This window comes from Psilocybe cubensis, chromosome 11 (genome assembly GCF_017499595.1).
Source record: "Psilocybe cubensis strain MGC-MH-2018 chromosome 11, whole genome shotgun sequence".
Classification (NCBI taxonomy): Eukaryota; Fungi; Basidiomycota; class Agaricomycetes; order Agaricales; family Agrocybaceae; genus Psilocybe; species Psilocybe cubensis.
This window is the reverse complement of record NC_063009.1, coordinates 1,955,976-1,967,708: the sequence shown is the minus strand read 5'-3', so window position 1 is coordinate 1,967,708 and position 11,733 is coordinate 1,955,976. Positions and strand designations below refer to the sequence as shown.

At 45.7% G+C, this 11,733-nt stretch overlaps 2 protein-coding genes across 2 annotated transcripts; one reads left to right on the top strand and one right to left on the bottom strand.

Annotated features, from left to right (window-relative positions):
• Positions 1-35: 35 nt before the first annotated feature.
• Positions 36-3,180, top strand: JR316_0011717 (Werner syndrome ATP-dependent helicase-like protein; the record flags this gene model as incomplete). The annotated part of the gene is made up of 5 exons (XM_047897362.1): positions 36-401; positions 460-2,022; positions 2,079-2,522; positions 2,577-2,981; positions 3,016-3,180. The coding sequence occupies 5 exons, from the start codon at positions 36-38 to the stop codon at positions 3,178-3,180; spliced, it is 2,943 nt and encodes a 980-aa protein (XP_047743771.1).
• A 416-nt stretch (positions 3,181-3,596) lies between these two features.
• JR316_0011716 (uncharacterized protein) lies at positions 3,597-4,371 on the bottom strand (the record flags this gene model as incomplete). The annotated part of the gene is made up of 6 exons (XM_047897361.1): positions 3,597-3,605; positions 3,672-3,797; positions 3,852-3,904; positions 3,959-4,096; positions 4,154-4,283; positions 4,348-4,371. 6 exons carry the CDS (start codon positions 4,369-4,371, stop codon positions 3,597-3,599), a joined length of 480 nt encoding a protein of 159 aa, XP_047743770.1.
• Between the last annotated feature and the right edge of the window lie 7,362 nt (positions 4,372-11,733).

Below are 11,733 nucleotides of genomic sequence, written 5' to 3'. Positions count from 1 at the left end.
AGCTCGCACTCAAGCAAATGCTTCACTCACTCAAGATGTATGGTCATTCCGAACCCAAGCTTGCATTTACAGATAACGTTGCCAGTGACAAGGCATTCCTTGAAGATGCCTGGCCGTCTCTTCGAGAGTCTGTGGTACCAGTTGAAAAGTATCCAGATCTTGAACCACTTGCCGTACCGACACCGCCTATTGCTATTTTTGTAAAAAGCACAGCGTCTGCCATAGACGCTGCCATGGCCTCTATTCTTGATGATCTTGATCCAAGTCATCCTGACAAAAAAATCGTGATAGGGTTTGATTCCGAGTGGAATGTTGAAGTATCATCTAATGGCCATATTCTGCATCGAGGACAAACAGCTATTATTCAAATAGCATATAAATCATCCATATACATTCTTCAGGTAATGTATAAGCTACTTAAACCAATGATTAAATGTAAACTAATAAAATTCTGATTAGATTGGTGATATGTTAGCAGGCGGTACACTTCCAAGTCAGCTTAGGATTTTATTGGAAAATCCAAATATTGTGAAAGCTGGACGGCTTGTTGAAGCCGATTTAAAGCATCTTCAAACTGCTTCCCAGTCACCCAAACCTTTTGTTGGCGCTCTTGACCTTGCCAAATATGCAAAAGACAAAATGGTAATATCTTCCGCACGATGCAGTTTGGCTGATCTATGTGCATTGGTTTTGGGAAAACGATTAAACAAAAACGTTCCCGAGCGCATTAGCAGTGCTTGGGAAAATGAAATCCTTACTCGCGATCAACTCGCCTATGCAGCCTGTGATGCATATGCTTGTATATGCATTTACAACAAACTTTCGACTCTTGAAACACCGCAAGTTCTTCCTTCTCAATTTAATGCAGGCATTCCTGTTCTCTTATTCAACACCGACAAGGCATCTGTGATTGCTCGAGGAAAAATTTCATCCCACAAAGATGATAGGCAACTCGATGGCATCAATATTACTACTACAAGAACTGCTGTCGACATTGAAGAAGTATTTGTCCCTGGTGCACTAATCAGCAGTCATCGGAACTGTTCACTTGCATCATTTGGGACACCACCATTTACTCTTGTCTGTTTACGAAGTCATTTAAAGACCTTTTCGCCAACATTTTGGACACATCATTCAAGTCAGTCGGACTCGTCTTCTAGAGCTCAAACAAGCCCTATGTCTCTAGATCAGTCATCCAATCAGGATCTATTGACTGCCAGCTTGGCAGAGTTGGATGATAACGACCTCTCACTTGATGCAACTTTTGATGATGATTCAATTCCTTCAATCGGAAATCTTGTTGTTGAAAATCATCGGCCTACTAGTGCACCTCCTATAACCACAGACCATCCTCGCAATATTGACCCAGAAAGTGCATCGTTAGGCCAACAAGTACTGGACCAGTATCCAAATACCTGGGACAGTACAATTCGGAGCCGGGTCCTCAAAGACGTTTTCCATGTTTTCAACATGTTTCATATCTCCTCAACACATGGTTTACGTGCAGAGTTTGCCCGACAGCTTCGGGATGCAATATTTATTCCTGACGGTGAAGACCGTGCCAAAATTAGTGCATGGGGCGCAATGCAAACACCACCATTGACTTTTGAGCAAATCCAAAAGCTTCGTCCACGCTGGTTATGGAAACGATGTAAACGAATCATTCCACCAGCTGACATACTGCATGGATTGCTAAAGAAGGTTTTTGAAACTTTTGGCCCCCTCAAAGATGCTACAACAGGTGCTCCTTTGTTTAACTTTAATGATTGGAAGACCTCGGGCCATATTCTTGATTTGACACGACGCGGTTTTATATCTGATCCACCCGGAATTCCTCTCTATGCGGCAATAGGGATTGATAGTGCAGCACCAAGTCTCACTATCTATCGATGTTTTCGTGGAACAAACATGACAGAGGGTGGAGTACATACTCATCTTAGATCACATCTTCCATCGTCGGGTGCATCAGTGCAACATGTTTACTCATGCCTTGCTGATTTCACTCTGCACCACAACCTTGTGGTAAGAAAGACCATATCTACTGTTACTTACTCTATCATATTAAACTGTTTTGTTAGGTTGGAACATTCAATAGCACTGGACAAAAGTATCGCAGCCATTTCTCAATCTGGTTAACCAACAGCATTCAGGAGCGATTGTCATTTCTTCACGATGTTCTAATAAATCCCGTGGAAATTACTGGATGGGTTAACGGAAACCTATACATTCCTACCACCGAAACGTTAGGCATTCTTCCGATTCCAACCAGCATTCGCATTGCAACTGGGATGTCTGAATTTATTCCTAGCATTGACAAAAAGCAACGTCATGCTTTTCTAGCTCAAATGCAACACACACGAAAGCCCATTCTTCCGATTCATAACGACATTGAAAAGCAGCTTTTCCGAGATCTTATGCAAGCCAATCCCGACTACAACTCTCTGACATCCGGCCCAATCTGGAAAAAGGCCGTGAAGGTCTGGAATCACTACGCTGATATCAATTCAGAGATATCATACAAGGTAAGCACAAAATAGCTTAAACATGACTAGTATCCTAATATTCATTTACTGCAGTTAATTGAACAATTAAAATCGTACTATGCACATTGGAAAACAAACCTCAATGTTAAAGAGTCTCTTTTTACAACATATGACATTCGGAAACCATTGGCAGCAATCCTTAGCAACCCATCTCGCTCAGTAACGGCACCCCGTGTACCAGAGAAAACTCTGAAACCACTGAGTGTCGATGACGGACTTCTTCCAACGTCCGTTTCTGTTGGAACCTTTAATACAAATCGTTCAGAGGTGCATGGTAACAACAAAGACACACCTGTACACGATGACCAACAGACACCGTTGCAAAGTGCAAATTCCGACCTTTTGCTGCCCCACTCAACAACTCGAAAAACCTTTACTACCGCGACAAATCTTGCAGTACACAATCGTGTAAATCGCGAAGCACTGTCTGAGAAACGTGTGCGTGAACAGATTCAACGATCGCACGCTTTAGATAAGGGAAAACGGCCTCGTACCTGTGCAAAATGCGGCTCCACACAATGTTCGGGTCGCCAACGGGTCAAGCATTGCCACAACCGTTGTCGTGATTGTGGAAATGTCAAATGCAAAGGTCGGTACACCAAGCGACCTGACAAGCCTTGTTATGTGGGATGGGTAGATGTTCCCGAGGAGCGATGGCCTAAACTGACCTAAATGCTCATGACATCTGGATTTCATTCATGTAATAGTAGAAACCATTGAAATTAGTACTACAACTTGCTATAAAATTAATAAATCACTTACTGTACTCCTTATTATTTGTCCGTAATCTAGAACAAGTTTCAGAAACCCTCAAACATTACCAGAGTTGATCCTCTAGCTACCGCGTCTTCGATCATCCTTCCCTTTTCGCCCAATTAGCACCCTCAACCCCTCACCTGCACAGCAGGCTATGTGTCCCTCATGAACACCACAAACATCAATCTGCCCATCCCAAGGAGCGCGTTTTACGCATCAGCATGCCCAAGTGTCCAGAATCACTTTTCGTGTGAGACGGCACTTACCACACCGGCCGTCAACGTGAGAATGATGCGGTCAGTGGGTCTGGATGCGAGGGTCCGTGTTTTTCTTGGTGAGCATTCTTCAAATGTGGTCAACACCATCACTAACCTTGACGCGCATCGTTTTCAAGGGACACACCATGCGAAAGTGCAGGAATGCTTTGTTCAAGGATGTGACTTCATGGGTGTTAATTTCGTGGCGGACACAATTGGATGTGCAGGGATGGATAGAAGACTTGGACGCATCAACACAGCGTGCCAGTAAAAAGACTTCGATGGGGTCACTAACCTTGAGAAGAAATCGTGGTGTTTTTGAATCGGGAAGCGCAGCGACGAGTTCATCTGCGAGACGAGCACGTCACTACGTGGAACACACGTACATGTGCAGAGACGTACGAGTTGGGTATGGTGAGATAGAGGCTGTCAACGACCCTAACCTTGACAACAGCCCCACACGCGGATCTGCGGGAAGGGATAGAGGACGCGTTGTCGCAGCGTGTTCAGGCTCATCGTGCCTAGCTGGCCATGAACGAGCTGGTTATGTTGGTGAGTATGGCACTAAAATTTAAAGAGGTTGTCGGGGTCACTCACCTTGAGAAGAAATCTCACCGGCATGGCGTTTTCGTAGCGGGAAGCACAGCGACGATGTTTTGTAAGATGAGCACGGCCAGTTTGGGAGGCGGGGTGTAGAGAGGCATTGAAACGTGTTCGATACGACTTGCTGGGTGTGTATGAGTGTGGTATGGTGAGTACAGCATCATATGGAGGCTGTCAGTGACACTAACCTTGCCAAGAACCCTCAACATCATCCGAGCACATCGTTTTCGAGGCACGAAGCGCGGTGGATAGCCTTGACGAGGACGGGAATGGGTGGTGAACGCGTCGGCAAAGCACGTTCAAGTCGTCAAGAGCCCCAACGTGACGCGAGCGCGTCGTCTTCGAAGTGGGAAGCGCGGTGTTTAGTTTTGACGAGCCTGGGAATGGATGGGGGACGCGGCTGATGAGCATGGGGATGGTGGATGCGTCGGCAACGCGTATTCAATTCGATTTTCTGGGTGTTGTTGCTGGTGTGGGTTGGGGAATCACGGCGGGAACGGCGGGTGGGCGTTGTTGGTGCCCTGCTGTGAATTGTTGCAGTTTCCAGCTAAGTCCTTTGCCTTGGCGTCGGAGATGTGCGCACCTTCATCTAACCGTTGCACAGTGCTATCTATGCGAGGTCAAATCGTAAGCGAGCATCAGATTCCATGAAATGTATTCGGGGCTCTTACCATGTTTGATTTATTTTTCGTGTATTTTTGTTCATCTAAGCGAGAATCAAGAGTTTAGCCGAGTTGAACCAAGCCGGCTAATCGTGAAGCAATGCGAACCACTGATATGTTAGATACTAACAGTGTAGTAACGATGTTAGTAGTATGAAATGAAGGGTGAATTCGTTCCCTCCCTTCCCTCCTTCTCTTTCCTTTTTTGTATTTTCTTTTTTTATTTTCTTTTTTAATTTTTAACCCACAAGCACCAGTATCGGGCCTACTGTTACACGCCGGACAAAAATGCTGACCAGTTAGCCTGGGTGTTGTCCTGACCAGTGACGTGACTAGTACCGTGACCAATTACATAGTGTCACACATATGCTGTCACGCTAATTCATTATTAGTAGGCTCGACAGTAAATGGCAAATTACTTGATTGTCTTGCGTTGGAACTCAGTGCGGAGTAAGACGAAATATTAAAAATCAAGTAATATGCTATTTACTGTTGAGCCTACTAATAATGACTTAGCGTGACAACATATGTGTGACAGTATGTAATTGGTCACGGTACTAGTCACATCACTGGTCAGGACAACACCCAGGCTAACTGGTCAGCATTTTTGTCCGGCGTGTTATGATCACGTACCGTACCGTAGCACGTGCCTTGTTTCATTCCTAGCTTTATTCCTTGTAGCATAGGTCTTGGGTTCCTTTGTCGAAACAACGCGCATCGTTTGCTCATCGAAAATCCTCGTTGTTCGTTCTCTGTGTTCTTGACCGTAACAGTTTGTTTCGACCACATAAATCTCTTCTAGTTCTTATCTTATCCTTGTTTATCAACCTTCGTTATCTTCCGGTCGTTCGCGGCCCGGTTATTTGCCACATCAACAATGTCTCACAATCCCGCTTTCAACAATTCCTTCGAAATCCTCCCCGAGTTCACTGCCAGTGCTGCTAATGCTCAACAGCAGCCTGGTCAGGTGCCTTACGTCGATAATCCTGGTCCTACTGGCAACCCGACACCCGAAGATGAGCGCACTTTTCTCTGGCGCGCCATTTTCAGTCTTGGTCAAAATCTCGAACACATCGCCAACCGTCAAAGCCACGAAGCCAACGAAAGCCATCAGGCTTTCAAACTCATTGCCGAACAACTGAACGTGAATCGCGCTGCGACGACTTCGTCGTCAGGCTCTTCGAAACCGTCTGCAACAATCCGTGTTCGAGAGCCTAAGAAGTTTGACGGACGTGCTCAACACGTCGACTCTTTCGTACGTGAAATCAATAATGCTCTTCATTTACAACGTGCTGCTTTTGAATCCGATCGAGACAAATGCCTGTACTTAGGTTTCTATCTCGAGGATGGATCACCGAGTGCATGGTATACGTCAATGGAAAAGTATCACCCCGAGCTCTTTGAGAGCTATGATGCTTTTCTGAAGGCTTTTAAAAAGCACTTCGAAGACAGTGATCGCTATGCGACAGCTCTTGCACAGTTGCGAAAGCTGAAGCAAGACGGATCCGCTGCTACTTATGCATCGCGTTTCCGTGAACTCGTTTGGGAGTTAGATCTGACAGATCAAACTACCATTCAAATGTTCTACGACGGTCTTAAGGACACGGTCAAGGATGCGATTACAATTACCACTGTCAATGATGCCCCAACCGTCTTTGACGATTATGTCAAGATGGTCATTTCCATTGACAACAAGCTGCACCGTTGTGTTCTCGAGCGACGTGCAGGTCCCGCTAAGTCGATTTTTGACAAGGCAAGTTTGGCAAATTCTTCACGTTCTTATGTTTCTTCGCAACCCGCTACGTCAGCTCCTGTTGCGTCGACGTCTTCGAACAATGATGTTGTTCCTATGGAGGTTGATGCTATGCATCGTGGTCCTATTACGGATGCTGAACGTAAGCGCCGTACAGATCTTCATCTTTGCTATTACTGTGGCAAAGGAGGTCATCCAGCGTCTCGTTGCCCTAATATGTCCGAGTATGCAAAGAAAAAATACAAGGACAAGGGTAAAGGCAAGGCTGATCCTTCGGGAAAAGCCTAGCCGGTAGCTCTTTAACAGTCCCAGGGCTACCGGATGCAGATGTTGGGACTCATCATGTTTCCGATTCGGAGCCCATTCACGCCCGGCTCAATAACGGGTCGTGGACAACTTTTTCTCGTTATCCGTCTCCGCGTTATGTTTTTGCTGCCTCTCATTATTCTGATTCTCCGCATCATTTTTTTATTAATGTTATTCTTCGATTTCCGAATCGTAAACCGATTCACACTTATGCGTTAATTGATTCTGGAGCTACTGCTTCATGTATTTCGGACGTCTTTAGTGCACGGCACTCATTGCCGCGTCGCACAAAAGATATACCGGTTCCTATTCTTGCAGTGGACGACCGTCCTATTGCTTCTGGTCTCGTTACTCAGGATATTATTTCTGAATTGTGTGTTGATAAACATAAAGAGCGTATTGCTCTTAGTGTTGTTTCCGTTGCGTTTCCTTTAATTCTTGGACTTGATTGGCTTCGGCGTCACAATCCTGATGTGGATTGGATGAATCCGGATCTTACTCTTTCTTGTTGTAATCTTACTCCTATGACTTCTGTTACCGTTTCGGCAAGAGGCTTCGGTCTCGAGCATCTTTCTCGTCCTCGGAATGCTCTACATGAGTGTTCAATTACCACTACCGGTTTAGGCTTCGGTCTACATCGCGGTACTATGTTTTCGTCTCGTTCTATTGATCCTTCAGTTCAAACTTCAGAACCCAAATTTCAACTTCAAACTTCCGCCTCGTCTACGCCTTCATTTCTCAATTTCCTCACTCGTTGGACTGGCTACGGTCGCTCCACCCTCAATAACCCATTGCCCGGTCGCAAAATCAATGTGGCCACCATTAACTCTCATCGTTTCCGCAAGTGTGCGAAGAATACACCTTTTGCAATGCTGCGTTACCACCCGGCTGGCTCCCCTGCATATGTAGCCGCCACTATGTCATCCGAACAGTCACTTTTGGACGACATTCTCGACCCTCCAAGTGTACCGTCACCTTCCGAATTCGAAAAATATATTCCCACCAAGTACATACCGTGGGCAAATTCGGTCTTCTCTCCCACCGAAGTCAACAACCTGCCACCTCATCGTTCGTACGATTGTGCGATCGAGATCGAAGAGGGGAAGGATCTTCCGTTTGGGCCTATGTATCGTCTCACTCAGAACGAGCAGAAAGCCTTAGCAGAGTATATTGATGATCAGGTGAAAAAAGGCTTTATTCGACGCTTGACTTCACCCGCCGCTTCTCCGATTTTGTTTGTCAAGAAGAAGACTGGAGATTTACGCCTCTGTGTCGATTATCGAGGCCTCAATGCTATCACAAAAAAGAATAGGTATCCTCTCCCGCATATTGATGATTTGCTTGATTGTACCCAAGGTTGTAAGCTTTTCACGGTCATTGACCTGAAGAATGCTTTCAATCTTATTCGCATTCGCGAAGGCGACGAGTGGAAGACTGCTTTTCGCACTTCTCTCGGCCTTTACGAATATCTCGTTATGCCTTTTGGTTTGACTAACGCTCCTTCAGTTTTTCAAGCTTTTATTCAGGACACATTACGCGATTTCATTGGCGTGTTTTGTGTTGTTTATTTGGATGATATTCTTATTTTTTCTCGCACTCAGGAAGAGCACGACGCACATGTCAAGCTTGTTCTCGACCGTCTCCGTGACTCGCATCTTTTCGCTAACGCGAAGAAGTGTGAGTTTGACAAAACGGAAGTTGAGTACCTGGGTTATATTATTGGTGCTGACGGCATCAAAATGAACCCCAAGAAGCTCGCCACAATAGCTGATTGGCCGGTTCCTCATTCTGTTCATGACATTCAATCTTTTCTTGGGTTTACAAATTTTTATCGACGTTTTGTTGACCATTACGCCGAAATCACTCTTCCGTTGAACCGACTAACTCGCAAGAACGTTAAGTTCGATTTTACAGATGTCGAACGGCAAGCTTTCGAAAAGCTTAAACGAGTATTCACGTCTTACCCGGTTCTACGACATTTCAATCCTGCAAAGCCTGCTACGCTATGCACTGACGCTTCCGATTTCGCTTTATCTGGTGTTTTACAACAGCCAGATGAAGACGGTCATCTACATCCGGTTGCGTTTCACTCTCGCAAGTTCAGTCCCGCTGAAATCAACTACGAAGTTCACGATAAAGAACTTCTCGCTATTGTGGATTCATTTCGGGACATGCGACCATGGCTTATGGGTACTGCACAGCCAGTAGTCGTACGCTGTGATCATCGAAATCTTGAGTATTTTATGTCTTCTTATCTTCTTAATCGTCGTCAAGCACGATGGTCTATGTTTCTTTCTGATTTTGACTTTCGTTTGGACTGGTTGCCTGGTGCTCAGAACGTGGCTGATGCTCCTTCACGGCGCCCCGATTTCTTTCCTAAAAAGGGGGATGACGTCTTGATGCACCAGCACCAAGCTTTACTGACACATATTCATACCGAACGCATTTTTCCCTCTGATGCTACAGATTATATCGCTTCTATCAATGCTATTTCAATTCTGCCTTCTTCCGCCGGCCTCACAACACTCAATGTCGACAACTCCGAACTCTTGGAACGCTTCAAATCTGCGTTTCGTGAAGACATCGAGTGGCGCGAAGCTGTTCTTCGAGGCGATCGTGACTTTGTGGTGCATGACAATATGGTTTTCCATAAAGGTCGTGTGTACGTACCCAAGTCGTTACGTCAAGAAATCGTCTATCAACGTCATGACTGTGTTCTTGGTGGACACCCTGGCCGTGCTCTCACTATGAACAAGGTTATGCGCGATTATTCATGGCCTGGCGTCAACACGTATATCCGCCGCTATGTTGCTGCGTGTGATACCTGTGGTCGTATCAAGGCTCCTCGACACAAACCATACGGTATCCTCCAGCCTCTCGACATTCCAAATCGCCCGTGGAAGTCGATATCGATGGATTTCATCGTCAAGCTACCGAAATCCCATGGGTATGATTCAATTTTTGTTGTTTGTGATCGTTTAACTCGTGCCGCACACTTTATTCCGTGCGTCGAGTCCACGTCTGCGCCAGATTTGGCGTGGATATTCGTGGATCGAATCTTTCGTTATCACGGTCTTCCGGACTCGATTGTCTCAGACCGTGGTGCACAATTTATTTCGCACTTTTGGAAAGAACTAATGACAAGGCTCGATGTCGATGTTCGGACATCCACTGCCTTTCATCCTCGCACCGATGGTTTGACTGAGCGTACCAACCAGACGCTTGAGACTTACCTACGTGCTTATTGCTCTTACCAGCAGGATGACTGGGTCGATTACTTACCTCTTGCAGAATTTGTATTCAATAACTCCGAAAACTCTTCAACAAAACAAACACCTTTCTTCGCTAACTATGCCTTTCACCCCACTTTCGAACCCAAACTCTCCGAAGACTCATCTGTCCCTGCCGCCGCCGATCTGGCTCAACGTTTGGACCAGATTCATCAAGAGCTTCGTGCAGAACTTCAGTTTTCGCAAGAAAAACAATCAAAATACTTTAATCAACATGTCCTACCATCACCCTCTTATCAACCTGACCAACTCGTATGGTTGCTTCGCCGCAACATTCGCACCACCCGTCCTTCACTTAAACTCGACCACCGACGTCTCGGACCTTACCCTGTCATCCGGGAAGTTGGAAATCAATCCTACCTTCTCAAGCTCCCTTCTTATCTCTCTCGCCTTCATCCCGTCTTTCATACTTCACTCCTCGAACCCTATTCCGACCCTTCTGAATTCCATCCCCATTCCGATCCTGAACCATTTAATCTCGCTGACCCCGCCCTTTCCATCTCTCATATTCTCGACTGTCGTAAAATCGGTCATCGTTATGAATATCTCGTACGATGGCGTGACTTACCCGACTCCGAAAACTCTTGGATCCCTCTTTCTGACATTCCGACAACATTCAATGAATTAATTGACAAATTCCATCGTCGACATCCTCGTTCACCTCGCCCCCATCCTATTATAATTCAACAATCGTTTAACGACCCCGAAACTGTTTTACGTACTGACAATTCTTTGTTTAATTCACAGATGGCCGAAGAAGACCCTCCTGCCCGCTTGCCCGCTGCTCCCTCGCTTGCTGCTGCCCCTGCCGAAGAAGACCTTGCTCCCGCGTCCTCTGCCGCTGCCCATGCCCCTGCCGATGAAGCCCTGGCCACCCCTGCACCAATTTCACATTCCCTTTCTTTTGATTCTTCTTTTCAAAAACGGTCACTCGTAGATACAGTCTCAACTGATATTATTCATCCAATTCGTCCTATTTCACCTCCCATCGTTCGCCAAAACCTTCGTTCAAATTATGTTCCAGCTCCTACCACTACCCTTCGTTCTGGTCGCGTTTCTAAACCGCCCATTCGTTACACTCCCGCATAAAAAGGGGGATGATGTTATGATCACGTACCGTACCGTAGCACGTGCCTTGTTTCATTCCTAGCTTTATTCCTTGTAGCATAGGTCTTGGGTTCCTTTGTCGAAACAACGCGCATCGTTTGCTCATCGAAAATCCTCGTTGTTCGTTCTCTGTGTCCTTGACCGTAACATCTACGCGACGCGACGAACCCGAACACAAGCTCGATACACGACTTGATTGTCATTGAAAAGCTGACCATTATTATGCACCGTGCATCAGTTTTCTTACGATGAAACTTTCTGCTCTTTCATCAATAGTTTGTGCAACTCGAAGCAGGTGCTTTCCCAAGATTTTCCACGATAGCTCTGAAATTGTTTAGTCACCTTTGAGTCTATTACGATGTTTCAAGGTCTAACCTTTTATCACCACGTCTACGAAGAATCATATTGTCAAATGCTAATTACCTCTTTTGCTCCGGCAATTTATCAACCTAAGTT